This window comes from Fomitiporia mediterranea, assembly GCF_000271605.1.
Source record: "Fomitiporia mediterranea MF3/22 unplaced genomic scaffold FOMMEscaffold_11, whole genome shotgun sequence".
Classification (NCBI taxonomy): Eukaryota; Fungi; Basidiomycota; class Agaricomycetes; order Hymenochaetales; family Hymenochaetaceae; genus Fomitiporia; species Fomitiporia mediterranea.
Window position 1 is genome coordinate 2,038,489 of NW_006760396.1, and position 16,291 is coordinate 2,054,779.

General features: G+C 42.9%; 6 protein-coding genes across 6 annotated transcripts; 1 reads left to right on the forward strand and 5 right to left on the reverse strand.

Moving 5' to 3' along the window:
• Nucleotides 1-1,710: 1,710 nt before the first annotated feature.
• FOMMEDRAFT_22912 (uncharacterized protein) lies at nt 1,711-3,314 on the reverse strand. The gene is made up of 3 exons (XM_007269779.1): nt 3,232-3,314; nt 2,309-3,180; nt 1,711-2,244 (listed from the first exon to the last, which is right to left on the reverse strand). The coding sequence occupies exons 2-3, from the start codon at nt 3,114-3,116 to the stop codon at nt 1,775-1,777; spliced, it is 1,278 nt and encodes a 425-aa protein (XP_007269841.1). The 5' UTR covers nt 3,117-3,180; nt 3,232-3,314; the 3' UTR covers nt 1,711-1,774.
• Nucleotides 3,315-3,759: 445 nt separating this feature from the next.
• FOMMEDRAFT_31122 (uncharacterized protein) lies at nt 3,760-5,125 on the reverse strand (the record flags this gene model as incomplete). The annotated part of the gene is made up of 2 exons (XM_007269819.1): nt 3,760-4,738; nt 4,806-5,125. The coding sequence occupies 2 exons, from the start codon at nt 5,123-5,125 to the stop codon at nt 3,760-3,762; spliced, it is 1,299 nt and encodes a 432-aa protein (XP_007269881.1).
• Nucleotides 5,126-5,707: 582 nt separating this feature from the next.
• On the reverse strand, nt 5,708-7,072 carry FOMMEDRAFT_160372 (uncharacterized protein; the record flags this gene model as incomplete). Its single annotated transcript, XM_007270097.1, has 2 exons — nt 5,708-6,707; nt 6,759-7,072. The coding sequence occupies 2 exons, from the start codon at nt 7,070-7,072 to the stop codon at nt 5,708-5,710; spliced, it is 1,314 nt and encodes a 437-aa protein (XP_007270159.1).
• An 871-nt stretch (nt 7,073-7,943) lies between these two features.
• Nucleotides 7,944-9,040, reverse strand: FOMMEDRAFT_170399 (SET domain-containing protein; the record flags this gene model as incomplete). Its single annotated transcript, XM_007270098.1, has 2 exons — nt 7,944-8,546; nt 8,610-9,040. 2 exons carry the CDS (start codon nt 9,038-9,040, stop codon nt 7,970-7,972), a joined length of 1,008 nt encoding a protein of 335 aa, XP_007270160.1. The 3' UTR covers nt 7,944-7,969.
• A 1,332-nt stretch (nt 9,041-10,372) lies between these two features.
• Nucleotides 10,373-11,929, reverse strand: FOMMEDRAFT_136449 (uncharacterized protein; the record flags this gene model as incomplete). The annotated part of the gene is made up of 10 exons (XM_007270099.1): nt 10,373-10,453; nt 10,500-10,568; nt 10,618-10,741; nt 10,793-10,817; nt 10,872-11,246; nt 11,298-11,377; nt 11,431-11,582; nt 11,637-11,679; nt 11,801-11,826; nt 11,891-11,929. 10 exons carry the CDS (start codon nt 11,927-11,929, stop codon nt 10,373-10,375), a joined length of 1,014 nt encoding a protein of 337 aa, XP_007270161.1.
• Nucleotides 11,930-12,879: 950 nt separating this feature from the next.
• On the forward strand, nt 12,880-14,757 carry FOMMEDRAFT_160375 (S-adenosyl-L-methionine-dependent methyltransferase; the record flags this gene model as incomplete). Its single annotated transcript, XM_007270100.1, has 10 exons — nt 12,880-13,131; nt 13,183-13,257; nt 13,312-13,366; nt 13,423-13,543; nt 13,596-13,649; nt 13,710-13,936; nt 13,993-14,141; nt 14,191-14,245; nt 14,296-14,564; nt 14,614-14,757. 10 exons carry the CDS (start codon nt 12,880-12,882, stop codon nt 14,755-14,757), a joined length of 1,401 nt encoding a protein of 466 aa, XP_007270162.1.
• Between the last annotated feature and the right edge of the window lie 1,534 nt (nt 14,758-16,291).

Below are 16,291 nucleotides of genomic sequence, written 5' to 3' on the forward strand. Positions count from 1 at the left end.
CAGCCAACTTTTCTGTTCCCTCAAAGAACTTTGTAATGTCAGAGTCCTTCATTGTAGCATTAACAAAGGTATGCATTGTAGACAACATTGTAATGGGTTTAGGGGGAGAGGGAGGTCTTGGGCTTGGTGGTCTGGCAGGAGGCAAAGGCATTCTGTGAGAGCAAGTGTGTGGGGGCATTCAATGAGCACTAAGGCTCATAACCTTTTAACAAGTGTAGTAGGAGTGCCCTAAGTACTCTCTCTTATTGAGACATCAAGCAAGTATCTACCTTATATACTACATAGTGAAGTCTGATAATCCGAGACATTCCAAGTGCAGTAATTCTACATAAGGCAATTGGGGATTTCCTAATCCAGAGCACAATCTAATAGTAGTAATAATAAAATACAAACCAGTAAATCAAATCCTTACAATGCAAAAGCCAGTCTGAATATTGTGTCATAAAACGCTTCGACTTGGATAGAGGGAAGAACGCGGATACGAGTAGGATGTGATGAGGTACCGCATCTTGTGCAGACGGAGATATTTCTTTGTTTGGTTTGGAATTATTCAGCGGCGACCTGACGGTCCCACATTCTCACGTGATGGCACTGCGTGAGCCTCTCAAGTCTGATTCCCATTTCCCAAGCTTGTGATTAGCAATATCAATCTTTTCATTGCACACAGCCTTGTATCCATGTACCCCAGTTGTTGTCTATGACAGACAGTGCCCTCCTTGTGTCCTATTCCTGTCACTATACTTGATCCAAATACGTCCTCTGCATTTTAACATTCATCAATCGAAGACCATCAGTCATTTGATCTGACATTGTCCTTTGAAATACTGCCAATCCATCAACTATTCCAGACGACGGCTGGCTTCGAGCACTGGAACGGCAGCCTGTTTCTGTGGGTCCCTCCAGAACATCGACGCAGCATATGCAGTGGCCAAGTCCGCATTCCGGACAACGAGGATGGAAGGGTCATGTACATAGACCGGACGAAGATTCCTCATGGGAAGGACTGGACGGAGATGATGCGTGCTGAAGGGTTAGACAGCGAGTGAGATCATTCCATAATTTAGACAGATTATTCTCAGCTCCCTGCAATGTAACTCTGCACTGGTCACTGTCTATGCGATCGGATCAATTATGTATGGTTTGTTTTCGATGAGTAGATATTCCATGACGTGCTCCAGGACTCCAGTTTTTGAATAATAAGTCAAGATCGTATACTAGACATTTTCAATAGTGAAGTCTTGGAAAAACAATCAGCAAAAACATAGCCCTATTATTCCTAATAACTGACATACAATTGTAACCATGGACAAGCAGCATGCCAGTTGATGTGCTAAGCAAATGCCGACTCAGCCAACACAGTGCATACTTACTTACAACTTCCATAGCTTGGCTTGGCCTTCCAAGAAAAGAGATAACAGGATGTTGTTCTGTCTGAAGAGAAATGCAGAGTCGTCGAAAGCGAGAGTAATGACATGGTGGACATGATAAAGACAAGTCAGTCCAGGATGTATGTAAACTCTGTGCTTGTGAGACACGTACAGACAATATCGTACCAGTATCGCACATCGACTGCAAAAGAATTAAGTACGATATTTGCATATTAACTGCAGCAATTGGAATATATAGGAAGAATACTATGTCACAGATAACCTTAAGCCTATGACGAGCAGCTTACATAGTCCGGTGGACATTGACAAGATCCACAAGGTTGTGCTGTAAATGTCCATCATAAATAACCATTAATAAGTAACAAATGTCGGTATATTCAACCACATTAAAACTGCACGCTAGACGGCGGAGGGTTCCACCCATCCCCAAACATACGTCTCAAACTCGTCAGCATATCCACAGTCCTCGTCAACCGACACGACTCCCTCCTCCTCGTCCACCACTCCTTTTTCCAAAAGTCCCAATACCACGTTCTGTTCCATACTTCTCGCATTTTATCCCTTTCTTCATCACTGGCGAGGAAGAATTGGTAGTAGTACCATTGGTCACCGCAGTCACCTAGAACGAACTCGGTGTCGAGTGAGGAGAATGTGGCGGGTCTGAAGAGAGCTGCGGGTGCGTCGGGGTCGCCATGCCATACCGAGATGAAGTGCGAGGGTCGGAGGAGGAAGAGAGCGTTAATGAGTGTTTGGTCTTTCCCGACGAAGACGTGCTGTGCGAGGTAGTGGTCGTGGTATGCGTAGTAGTATTTCTCCCACCAATCCGCGACTTTAGGGTGACCACCGAAGAACGAACCTATGGGAAATATGCAAACATGAGGTTAGTTAAGGTGTTCATGAGGCTAATCGGGAACTCATACCCTCGGATACGTCATTATCTACTGGGCCCAAATGTTCCATCCATAGTTGCATGGTATAATCAGGTAATCGCTGTACCGGGAAGAACACGAGCTCGTCCTTCTTCGTCCCGCTCAGTACTTCACCATCCTTCCATACTTCGTCCAGACGAGCGAGATCAGGCCAAGACGAGTACACATGTTTTCTCCTAAATGACCCTGCATCATTCCAGAACGCGTATTGAATATCATCCGCACTCGTCATCCCGAGCGATTCAAGTCCCTCTCCTGCATTCAGGCGACGCAGAGCTTCAGCCAGTAAGAATGGTTTTGCAGCCCACACAGCGTATAGTTCTGGGCTATGATGGTCTTTCTCCCGATCCCAGGAATGCATCTTCTCGTAGGTCTCCTTGCGGCCTTGCAACGGCGGGATGTCGAACGCGGTTTCATAACGCGTGTCAATGACGATCGGTAACGACCCTCGAATGGCACGAATGGTTGGTTCAAGATCTGGTGGTGCGTAGAAGTACACTGGAGTCGTTATCCGTCCCAGAAAGCGCGAAAGCCAGTCTGAATATTGTGCCATAGAATGTTTCGACTTAGAGAGAGGGAAGAACGCAGAGACGAGTAGGATGTGAGGTACGGCATCTTGTACAGAATGCGAGATATTAGAGGAAAGCGGCGGTGGCGAACCAAATGCTGGGGATATTGGGACTATCCTATTTGATGCCCAAGCAACGACCTGACCGCCAAAATTATTGTATAAGAATATCGACAGCGGAATAAGCAGGACAAGCAAAGTAAGCGGATAACGGCGAGGAAAGCGCAGCATTGCAGGTGAACAGCGTATGGCCGCCATTCCGAAGATTGTTTACAGAGCAACCACGGTAGGTAATCTACAAGACCCCTTCAGAAAAGTATGCAAAAAGAATGGATGTCCAGCTCACTCTCAGACCAAATCGCGTCAAACCCTCCTCTCTCCCACACTCAAGTCACCGTTTAACAATGGCTAAACAATATACCGTGCTCGACCTACTCTCCTCTGAGTCTACACTTGATCTGTGACGTTTGTTGATGCTGATGAATAGGTGAACGAAGAAAGGGAAAAATGATTCAAAGTTGCAAAGTCGCCGCAGTCCGTGATTTGCAGCAAGTTGCGATTGTGGGAACCAACTTCCTTTCTCATCATGAAACTTCGCCTAGCTTCAACAACAGGGAACCATTTGTGTTTCCCAGAATCCTCTGTTAGCAATCTTTCGTACACCTTTACAGTCACCGTAAAACTTGGAGTCTAATACTCACCTGTGCATAAATAAGTCTTCAAATCTCAGTCTATCGAAGTTATTTGCACATATTTTTTTTTATTTAGTCTAATCTCTGGATGCTGTAAGTGTAACTACCCTGTTTTATATATTTTAACCGTACATTTTCTACTCAATCAAGAACCACGTTGTATCAATTCTGAAATTCTAAAATCATGCAAGCCCTTCATTTATCGCTGTGAACGACTGCGCGTTAAGTCCATTTAGCGCCGGCGTACGCCTACGAACGAGATACAAAAGGTGAGTCGAGTCGATAACCCTCGCTTCCTCGTTGTTACGAGAGAAAGTAAGTTGCAGACGCTCGACAATTTTGCGTTTTGGAGCGCTTGGCCTGCCGCGGAAGAGACGGCAGGAGAAGTGAATAACGGACGAGAGCATAATCTTGTCCTCGCGCATGTAAGGACTGTCTATGTAGGGTGGCGGCTCGAAACCATCGTGTTTCCAATCATACTCCAGCAAATTGAACATGAGATCATCATCGCCTGCCAGAGATCCTAGTAACTCTAGGATGTAAACCATAGGAAGGGACTCTTCTGTCGAACCCTGACAATCCACTGAAAGAGACTCGAGACTCTCACATTCATCGAGGAATTCTCTGAGTGATAACGAGGTGAACTTGAGATATCCTATAGATAAGTGTTTGAGGTTTGAGAGCTTGATGCAATAAGCGTTGTCGAGAAAGAGATCATATCTTAGAGAATCTTTGCAATGAGGAATCTCCAACTTGTCTTGTTCACTCCTGATTGACAGCGAGGTGATACTCTTCTCGAATAAAGTGATAAAGTTGCTCACAGATCCACACGAATTGGACTCGCTCGCAACGATTGAAAGCGTTGTTACTGGCGGCAAGTCCCACTCGTTCTGGCAACGTCGGAGGACAGCATTATGATACCTTTCGTGCGAGTTTGGATCAGGATCGATGATAATTAGTGTCCGAAGGGACCCCATCGGAATGAGCGATTGAACGGTCAGTATTGAAAGTGGGACGTTGACGAGATGTAAGGTTGTGATGTATGGGAAATGGGCGAGAATGCGTCGAATTCTGTTGTCTTGCTCTTGTAGCTCGGAACAGTAATGATCGCACCCATGTTCTTCGTCGTTGTGAGTTACAATACCACCAAAGGAGAGGAACCTATCACGCCATGTCAGAGTCATCGTAATTTTGGAATTTAATTTCTTTAGAAAGAGAGATGACCCACTTTATCTTCGAAGTATTCTGAATAAAATCTGGCAGCGAACCGTCTTCCAATTTCCTGAGATAGCGTGTATGTGTCTTGTCGCCGATTAACTCGACACCTTGGCGGACAATCTCTCTACACAGTTCCCATGTGGCTCGGCATACTAGGGAAAAGTTCTTGAGGTCCCGAAAACGAGATTGAATGGATTCCAGTTCGTCTCCTGAACCTTGCAAGCTGTCCAGCTCGGAATCGTTCCTAAGGGCGTTTGGAGGGACAATTGACACAGCAACGTGGTACCTAAGCTCAATCGGAAGATCGAATAGTCGGAAGGCCATCGGCATTCGTGGAGAACTCGTCCAGGCCCAGGCAAGATAGCGCAGAGTGAAACACGGGTGAGGGAGAGAAGGGTGAATTTAAATGAAACCGTATGTCAGCCGCAGACCACAGGTCTGATACCACCTTAAAACCGCGTCCACTGTATGAGTCACTGTGGCCAACCTGCAGACAATGGTGAAACTATGATTAAAGGTGACCAGATTCAAGTCGCGTCTCACTTTCATGAGCCACGGGCGTTGCTTCGGTTTCTCCCGTTCGTATGAAAGCGAACCACTCCAAGCATGACACTATGTACAAACTTTACAGTAAAAAATTTCAAATGCTTTTATGGCCATTCTGTCTCGGGCAGCCTGCATTGTCGTGTCGTGATGAGAGCAACAGTCAAGGAAAGCCATCCACTTATTAAAGGCCAGCCGCGTTATTGGTTACTAAGCAGGCCTCACCCATTCTTGGTGCTAGTTGCCATATTGGTCTATAGTCCCTATTCATACTAATAGCCCTTTCTTTCATATTTACGTGCATTTTGTACGTCCAATTCATGCATCTCGAATATTCATACTATACATTTTAGAGAAAGTCTTATCAAATCAATGTTTCCCAAATCCTGCAAATTGCACGCTTGTCACGAATGAATTCTCGTCAAGTTCATTCAGCGTCGGGCTACGCTTTCGAACAAGCTTCAACAGTTCGGCCGCATCTGTCCTTGCATAATATTCATCGTTATCTTGGAAAGTGAGCTGAAGGATCTTGACTTTTCTGTACTTGGGAGAAGCTTGACTGGTATAGGGGGAGCTACTGTTCTCACTCGAGAAAGTGCCAGAAAAGTGGACGACGGGTCTGTGCATAATGTCATCCTCATATCTGTAAGGTCCATGATACTGTCCTGAACCACGCTTCCAATAGTACTCCTGCAAATTGGACAAGAGGTTATCATCGCCGGCGAGGGAGCCCATTAATTCCAGGATATACACCATAGGCAGGGACTGTTCCAGTGAACCCCGGCAGTCCACTGACAGGGAGTCCATAATTTCGCCCTTAGGCACGATGTATCCGAGTTCGAAAGGAGTGAGCCGGAGATACCCCATAGATAAGTGTTTGAGGTTTGGAAGCCAGGAACAACATGTATCGCCAAGAGAAATAGTGGCTCGTTCGAGCGCGCCGCATGGGGAAACCACCAATCCTCTCTGCTCGCTTCTCAATGACAAAGAGGTAATGCTCTCCTCGAATAATGAGATTATGTTGCTCAAAGACGCACTCGCACGAGAATCTCCCATAACGACAGAAACGTTTGCTATTTGTGGTAAATACCACTTAGTCTGATCGCATCGAAGGGTAAAGTTACTATATGTGCCCCGTGGATTTGGTTGTGGATTGACGATGATAAGCGTGCGAAGAGCTTGCATTGGAAAGAGTGCCTTGACTGTCAATATTGAGAGTGGGACGTTAACAAGATGTAATGTCGTGATACATGGGAAATGAGCGAGGATACGTCGAATTCTGTCGTCTTGTTCTTGTAACTCGGAGCAGTAATCGTCGCATCCATGTTCTGTAGAGTCATGGAGGATGAAACCTCCGAACGAGAGGAACCTTAAGCAGTTAGATCTTTTATTATTATTTTCAGAAAGTTATACGACCCACTTTACATTCGAAGTATCCTGGATAGAATCCGGAAGCGTACCATCATCCAATCTCCTCAGGAAGCGGATGTGTGACTCTTCGCCGATCAACTCGACAACCTGAGAGAGGAATTCTTTACACAGTCCCCTTGTATCGCTGCATGCCATCGCGAAGTTTCTGAGGTCTCGGAAACGTGGCTGGACAGATTCGAGTTCATCGCTGCTCATGCAACAGCTATGTGCTGTGAAGTCTGTCTTCAGGACCTCCAGAGGGGCTATCGATGCCGCGATCCTATACTTGAGTTCGAATGGAATATCGAGAAATCCAGGTGCCATAGTTTCTTGTAGAGAAGAGAACTCAGAGAAAGGTGTGGTGTAGGGTAAGATGGGGGAACTCGGACAGAAGGGTTACAAGTTTCGGTGAGACGCTTTGGCATAGACTGCTTATTGTATGAGTCATTGAGGGCCACACATGCGTTGGACAAAGGTGGCCAGTAAGAGCGTGGCTTAAGTGGAAGCCTGGTAAACTGCGAGATTCTTCTGTATAAATGGCTGTTCATTAATCGTTTCCATGAACAATAGTTGCACAGAAAGTACTACTACTTCTGTGCAGTTCAGCCACCACTACTTTTTTGAAAGAATAATTGAGTTATGAAATGTCTCACAAGTTGTAGGGTGAGCAGTCCACCTAAATTACTTGACAGAAAGGGGAAGGCCAACTTAAGATACAAATCAGAGGGTGTAAGACACTGTCTCGGAATTGACTAAGTTATATTCATAAAGGGATAGTTGAAAGGCAGAATGGTCGTTCAGTGCACGTCAAAATGCCCCTATATCAGTAAAGAGTTATTACTACAGAGTTAGAATGATCATTGATGTATACGTGTTTGAGCTGTGGTAGCCTTCATCATTTCCGGTTTGTGCTACACTCGTCATTTAAAGTGGCACTGCAATATATATATATATTCAAGTTCGTGCATTATTTAACAATTGTTTGGTGTGGAACTTTTGTCCTAGACAGCCGTCATGATAAGAGCTAGAGGTGTGCAGAAAGTATCAGGAAACTCACATATTTCCATATCAAGAAAACACGATCAGTCCTGATCTGTGATTAGTCATTGCACACTCTAAACTCTGATTAGCATGATAGTGTGTCCTTAATTTGTCATTCTACCGACTCCTGAGTCTACACCTACAACATGCCATTCGAAAATCAAAAGAAACCTACTGAATTTATGAAAGTGTCGCCCATCCAGGGAGGCTCCTTGGGTCTGCCCGCCGGCCCGCCCACAATTTATGGACATCAGGGATCGCGGCATGCTCGTTGCTGGAAAGACGTTCCGACTCCACAGCCCATTTCTTGAAGTTCTTCCACTCGCCAAGCATACCAAACATATACGCAAGGCGCTGTGTCACCTGGATACGCGCGATCGCGTCAAGTTGCTCCTCGTCTATCGCACGTAGGACGTCAGTATAGTACTTGATGTCGCGTTTCGTGCGCGTGCTTCTGATCCGCGGAGGCATCTCTATCCATTCATCGAACGATGACGATGAGTTGAAGGATGACAGCGCAACGGAGATAAACTTGCGCTGCTCGTCGCTTGCAGGGTTGTGAGGCGAACCGGCACATACCGAACAGGTACAGTCAAAGTCATATTTGATTTTAAGCTCTGCTTTTCTTTCTGTAGTTGGACGTACGATGTCAATATAGGATATGGTGATTTCTTCGCCTGGGACGATGTCACGCTTTGCACGAAGGTCGCAGATGAGTGTCCTCGAGTCACTATGTTGGCTTGTGTTCGGTGAGCAGCTACAGGGACAGAGATATGGTTTATTCCTTCATACCAAAGTTGATTCGCACGCATATACTCACCTATGATTGACTAGCGATATCTCACGACAGACTGCCGAATATTGCGTACAAATATCGGACTCCGAGAAACTAAGTTCAATTGTATTGGTACGGAGGATACCCGTGTGTGGACCACACTCGTTTACAGGCTTGCAATTGTGCAACGAAAGATACGCAGCACGGTCTTCTGGCTCGAACCAATAGAGCAGTTGTAGCAATCCGGCGTCCAGCATAGCCCACTTGTTACCGTGAATGCAAGTAATCACACGGGCTGCAACGAGAAGTGGAAGTTCGCGCACGATGACTTCTCCCTTTGATATCTTGCGCAGTGCCACCATCCCGCGACCTTTTCCTGCGATTTCGCGAATCTCGTATGGACGAGGAAGAGGTGTAGAAGGGATTTCCCAACCTTTGTTGACGCTGAAAGCCTTGTTGAAATCTTTGTAGACCATTCACGTTGAGACGACTCGTTGCTTGTCGGGTGTCCTGCACATGCAAAAGATAGGAAGGCCATATATCTTGGTCTGGCGAATGAGAGGCTAATACGAACAAACGAGTGTGTAATCAGGCGTTTCCATTCTGAGTATTGGGTATTAGGATCGTGATGAGAGTGTCTTGAAGAGACGTGTCCAATAACAAGAATTTATACAGTGTTGAAGACGTTGGTGCTTAAAGCAGTGGCACGCGCCTTTACCAACATAAGCGCTAAAGAAGAGTCAGAGTGAAGACCTTTTATTATAAAATTCAAATTATAGAAGAACTTACAACTTTTGTAAAGCCAGAACAACAGTGGCTCTAACTTGCATGAGTGTAAGGAGTGGGTATTGTTGGAAGTTGCACCATGTTGTACCAAAGTTGATTCTGGGCCACCATGCTCAAACCTCAAGGCTACTACTATAACAGGTATGAGCAATATCTTTATATATTATAAAAAATGTTATTAGACAGTACAAACCTTTACACTCTTACGTTACTATAGTAATATTTATAGCTTTACAGACAGTAGATCAGGCAGTACAGCTTCTGTACAAGTAGATTTTCAGTGCTAGCAAGTTTTAAGAGATGAAAACCCAGACTAGAGGGATCACAAATATAACAGCTAGAATGTTAGTACTAGTAAAACTATTAAGCATTACTGATCAAATCTGTATTTAGAGATACAACATACTAGTTAGGTACAAAAAGTCTATACAATTCATTAAGAAGCTCAAAATTTGCTGACTAGTATGAAATAAGAACTTAATGTGGACAGGTCTGCTCACATAGAAGATATGTAAGAAATAGTGGTTACTTTAATGAGACAGGAAATTCTGTTAAGGAAAATGTCAAAATGTAGGATTTACATGTATTACTTGTAAACATGTATGAATAAACCACAATCTTGATTTGTACAGAGATAGTAATACTGTGTACTAGAGTAACTATTTTGTCTCAGATAATTTATTCTATTATAATAAGAGTAAGAGTAAATAAAAGAGTTATGTACTTAATATATTAGGAAAGTCACTTTATTAGTTACTAAATATTCACTACCTTTTTTCAATATTATTTGGTCTGTTTTTGTCTCTGTTTATATTAACAACTTTTTGTATAGAATATCTTGTATTAATTCAGTACTTCTCAAATCATGCAAGCTGTTTAATTGTTGAGAATGATAGTCTGTCAGGTTTGTTCAGTGTTAGACTATACTTTCAAACAACTCTTAACAGCTCAACTACATTCATTTTTACATAATATTTATTATTGCTCAGGAAAGTAGTTAAAGGCTCTTGACTGTTCTACATTTACTGAATCTGTGTGAGAGAATCTGTAACTACACATTTGATGAACTTGTATGAAAACTCTAATAAAATAGCAAATATAAACTATTAAGAAATGTGTGTACAGTTGTATAGACAGAAATTCACATACTCCTTTTCTATCAAAGCTATTGATTGTGCTCTTCTCAACTTTGGTATTAAGTCTGCTTTGAGATGGGTTCTGAAATAGTTTGTTCAGCTGCTCCTCAAGTTGTATAAAAGTAACTCACTTCATTTGCAAGTGTTACAGTTTCATCAGTCCTAATGTTAGCTTCGAATGTTGTTAGATGAATTGATTTTCCGCGTGCTGAGCCATCAGAAAGTTCGTTTCGAAGGCTTGCCCTAGAATTGAGCCTATATTTATGTCAATAAATAGTTGATAAATAAATGATAGCCAATACTAACGAGGCAAACATGCAGTTGACATATACTTGAGAGTATTAAAGACTTAGCACTAATATTATGGTTAGCTCGAAAAACTTACATCTTGGCAAGACAAGATCAACAAACACGTCCAAGTTCGATTTAGGCATGGCAACAACGCCAACAAGACCTATAATGCTCCAAATACCAGTAATAAGGCCTGTACTGATACTGTACATAATCAAGCGTTTAACCACCGAGTCTGTCGACTTGTAAGCAGAACGACGTCGCTGAAGAAGGATGACAAGAGTGATTGCAATGACTGAGTCCACAACTGTGATAAGTGAGTTGAGTGCTGTAATTATATTCTGTATGGATGCAAGTTGCTCAAAGCTGGAAAAGCCGTAACTCTTGCCGAAGAAAACGAGATTGATCGAGAGGAGAGCAGCAATAAGCAGGGCGTTTAATCCTGTCAACACAACACTTTTGTTGCTCACTTAAAATAGAATCAGCAGGGGAGCATTAAATCACATGTAAGCCCACCTACAATGCCAGATCCGCACAACAAAGAGGATCTGTACCAATGTATCAACCACAGCTTGGAGAACAACAACAGAGGATGTATTTCTAAAGTGATGACCTCTGTTAGATATACAAAAAAATTGGCCTAAAGGGCTCACTCGGGAATGTGGTTCAGGGAAGAAACGTCAGCAAAGTGCTTGACAAAAAGGACGTATATCATGCGACAAAGAATGCCTTGATGAACAGTATCGAGTGCCCATATAAAGATGACATATGCCTGGAGTTGCCATTTATCCGTTGTCACGTATTCCTAACGGTAACGATGAGGGATGTAGGTCCATGTAATAGAAAGGAGATGGCATACCTCTATGTAATAGTACAGTTGGACTGCCGATGTACCCCACAACCTGAAAAGAAGCTGAAGCTCTTCTCTATATAAAACAGAATGAACTTACGCCATGGAGAGTCTTTATACGATTGTTTATTTCAGTTCTAGCAAAATCTCTTGAATATCATTGTTGTACTCACAAACCGGCAAGGATGAGTAAGCCAATCTACAAAGAGCAAGCTGTCAATGTATCTCAGGATGCATTGTCGAACAAATGACACTTTACATACTGTGGCATCTAGTGACGGTACTTCAGGACTGGAACTCATTTACAAGTAAGCTTGGTAGAATGCTCGTTAACTGTAAGAGGAGATGAATTGCAGCTGAGTGGATGGGTTATATTCTCTAGTACCTACTACCGGGCATTACGAAAGGTCCGAGTTTGATGTGCTTATTTTCCGGAGTACACTATTCTCCGGAAACAGTGGCGCAGGGGATCAGTATTCTGCTGATCTATTAAAGATGATCATGTGCTGGTGTGTGGCGCACGTACAGATATTATCAAGATGCTCCATGCTTCTCATACAGAAATACATTTGGGGTAGAGATACAACTTACTATACATGTTCTCTTGTATCTCTAGACGAATGGGTATTGTGTGGAATCAGGCATCACATGGAAGAATGGAAAGCAACACAATAAGATAAATAGTTTCTCAAGATCAATACACCAATTTCATAATTGACATGATTGGTTTGTACATGTGAAACATGGATAGTGGCTTCCAGCACTTCCTGATACACTGTACTGTGACACTTCAAGTTGTACATTCTAAAAGTTACAACAGCGACCTCTAAGTATAAAAATAGTAATGCATTTTGCATGCATACAATGGGTAACAGATTACACCATAAATAAGGCATGTGTAATCAGGTGGCTGGTGCTCAGAAGCTGATATATTCCAAAAAGAATGGAAGGAATAAAACACAGCAATTTTGTAATGCTAGATGGAACCTCCTCTACTACAACGTATACTACTGTATATTAATACATTAATGCACTTGACCACTGTTTGGGGGCCTGGTAGTCGGATGACCTCCACAAAAGCAAATTAGGTTTATTTTGCCAAGATTCGGCTTCCTAAATATTTGTTGTCAGAGTTGCCGAACGTCTTTAGCATCCCTCCATCTCATTTTGTGCTTCCTATTAGTAAAGCATTATAAGCATGTCGACTCCGCGTACTCGAGTGCAAGACACCCCCTCCGGTTGACTCTTTGCCATGGCTGATGACCTGAAAGCACTTGGGAGCATTATTTCATCTGCTATTACTGACATCTGTGGTGTCTGCGATAAATCCGGAAAGGCTTTCCCTGCCCTCAATGACCCAATCCACCCATCCGAATTTACCCCCCAGGGAATACGAAATGACCCTTCCGTCGTACAGTCCATCAACCTAATTGTAGCGGCAGCATCACAGTTGCTTGCAACTGTCCGTCCACCTGCAGCTACGATGACACTGTCAGCTTTCAAGGTACTTGAACGCAGACTTTGATTGTCATACCATCTCATTGTCATATATTAGTACACGTTACCTGCTGCTCTTGGCGTTGCTGAGGCAGGCAACGTGGCAGAGACCCTTCGTGAAGCTGGCCCAAATGTGCGGAAACAGGCTTGTCCATGCGCTACAAATACTGACACAAAAAATGTACAGGGTTTACACATAAACCTAATTGCTGCAAGAAGCGATATGCACCCGAAAAAGCTCTGTGAGAGTTCTAATATTGCTTTAGTTCTTCGACGGGTGCTTATATTTCTATTCAAGCTCGCATTCTGCGTTATCTCGCAACAGAGCACTGGTTTCGCGAAATTAAACCTGATGTCTTCACAAACAACTTGCTCTCGTCACTCTTAGATTCAGGAAAGAAAATCACGAAAGATTTTGAGTGAGTTGGACTACACCAGTCAAAACAGGCTAGTCCGACTGACAACATACAGTCCATGCACCAAATATGACAACTCCAAAGGAATGTCCGCACTAGCAGCCTATGGGTGTGTAACAAGTCAAACAGTTTTATAATGGTCATTGCAGCTCACACACTGGCTTGGCAGGAGTGACGAATGCTTGAAGTCAGGCTCGTACCTCGTTGAGGTGATGACTGATCCGAACACGAAGTTCTCTGAAGAGCCTAACTGCTCTGCCTTGCAAAAGGCACTGAGAATGACTGATACCTTTTTCGAGTACTTTGACAGAACAACAGAACATTTTCGGCGAAAGAGGTTCGCCATTGTAATGACTATCGCCAACAAGACACATACGCCGGCATCAATTTTAGCAGGTTCGGCACTGCCTTATTCGAAGAGAGATTAAACTTACATGCGATGCAATTTCAAGGCTTTGACTGGGCCACTCTGCCGGACGGTAGCATCGTCGTTGATGTTGGCGGGGGGTTGGGACATGTCGCCCTTGAAATCGCGAAGGTCTACCCCAGACTCCAGATGGTCATTGAGGATAGGCCACTCGTAATCGAAGAGGCAAAGCAAGTGAGTGCTTTGGTGAATGATGTGACTTCCCCTCATTCGATACACACAGTTCTGGCAAGAGAATCTTCCCACCCATGTTTCCAATGGTCACGTGCACTTCATCGGTACTCTCCGTCGTCTTTTATTTTTTTACCAAGATCTGACACGGAAACAGGAACCGATTTTTTTGAGGCACAGCCCTCATTGCCTGGGACTGTATCTGTCTTTCTCCTGCGGATGATCATTCATGACTGGTCCGACAAATACGCTGTTATGATCTTGCGTCACCTCCGTGCAGTAGCAGGTCCCTCAACAAGGCTTGTGATCATTGACAGCATACTCGATTACGTATGTGGGTCCGGAGTGGAGATAAATAGAGTGCCTGCACCTCTCCTTCCCAACATGGGTGGTGCAAATGTGCTCCCGTACTCGGCGGATCTTGCAGTATGTGGTTCAATAATAGAGTTTGTTCCAAGTCTTAAAATTATCTGAGGTGTTCGGTGTCTTGAATGCTGGAGAACGCACGATTGACGGGTTTAAGGAAATTCTGTCTTCCTCTGGATGGAAGCTTCAAGAAGTCCGTAGGAATGCATCCAGTTCGATATTCAAGCCTGCTATTATTGCACACCCAGTGTGAATCTGGCTTTCTTATGATACTAGTACTGCATTCTATACAGCAGAGCTTGTAGGATTCTTTGATCGGCTTGGTAGCTGTGTTTTGTGGTAACATGCAAGGATTTGAGCTGTAGTTGTAGATTGTCAAGTAAACATTGTTTGTCTGATGTTCTGTGGTAATAATATGGTGGTATGAGTAATGCAAGTTAGCACCTGTGCAAGTATGCATTGATAATGTTGAGGCTATAACAGAGATATAAGAGAGAATATGTGGATTCTAATACTGTGGCTCCCAAATAATGTACTAATACATACCAAAAGAAAGCAGCCTGAGCCAAAGTATAATATTCTATAAATATTATTTGTTTAATCTACTTTGCAATTAAAGGAAAGGGGTGCAGCCCTTTTCCTTAATGTGTCTACACTGCAGACTCTGTAGTGAGTTTGTATGCATTACACAATGTACTAGGCTCACAGGGATTGTCAAAAGAGAGGTAAGAATTTGACATTAAATTGTAAAGGCTTTGATCTTAGACTCATAAGTGTGACAAAATCATTTTCTACAGAGTGAGTGTCTGATAGTAGGTTTACAAGATACTGAGCAAACTAGAGACAGTGACGTATCAAGTTCTACAGTCTCTGAAATAGTATATGGATCTGAAAATCAAGGGTGCCCTCGTTTTTGATCTTCTACGGCGACTTACTTAAAGAACATGCATTCTGCATTAAGGCAAGACAGTACCAGAAGTTCTTCTTCGATTCGTCCATCTTGATTATGTGTCATAATATTGTGATGTACTATGTTAATAGCAGGGCAGTATGGTTTAAAGGGGTTAACTACATGCCGGATGGTACTCACGCAACAATGTCCGGCTAAATTTTCAATATCCTGATGGCAAAACATCTACATCACTAGCACCGGACCCGAGTAATTCATGGATCCGAGGTCCAGAACAGTGTTTCAAGATAAAAGGTAGCCGCCTCACCTCAAGAAATGTGTGCCATATACTGTAAAGGACCTTCTGAGCAAGCTTTAAATCATCACAATTAATTGAAATGTTCTGGCAATACATAGAACTGACGCGTATCAATAAGGTGAGTGTTGGTTTGATCATCATTATTAGGCTGTAACTCAAGTGAAGCATTTTAGCCTGCTGGATGGATGGCTGTTCTCTGGCCTTACAGAATGTGTTTCCCTGATTTATTGGACAGAATCGTTAACATATGCATATTACACAGTGTATGGACTCTGTCAGGGAAAAGTCCATTTTCTTATATAGCTTTATAGTTCTTATATAGTAGAATACACATTATTTATAAATTATATAGTAACTGTAAGAATTTTAATAAGGTTATAAAGTAAAGATAATTCTTATACATCTTATAAAGGTTCTAAAAGTATTATTAATGAATATAATACAGTATATGTATTATAATAGCTTTAAATATTGAGTAAATATATTTTAACAAAAATATATTGAGAGTAAATACTTTATTATAGTATTTTACTTGAAGAAAAAGACTTGTGTCTACTATATAATATAATATAAAAGACA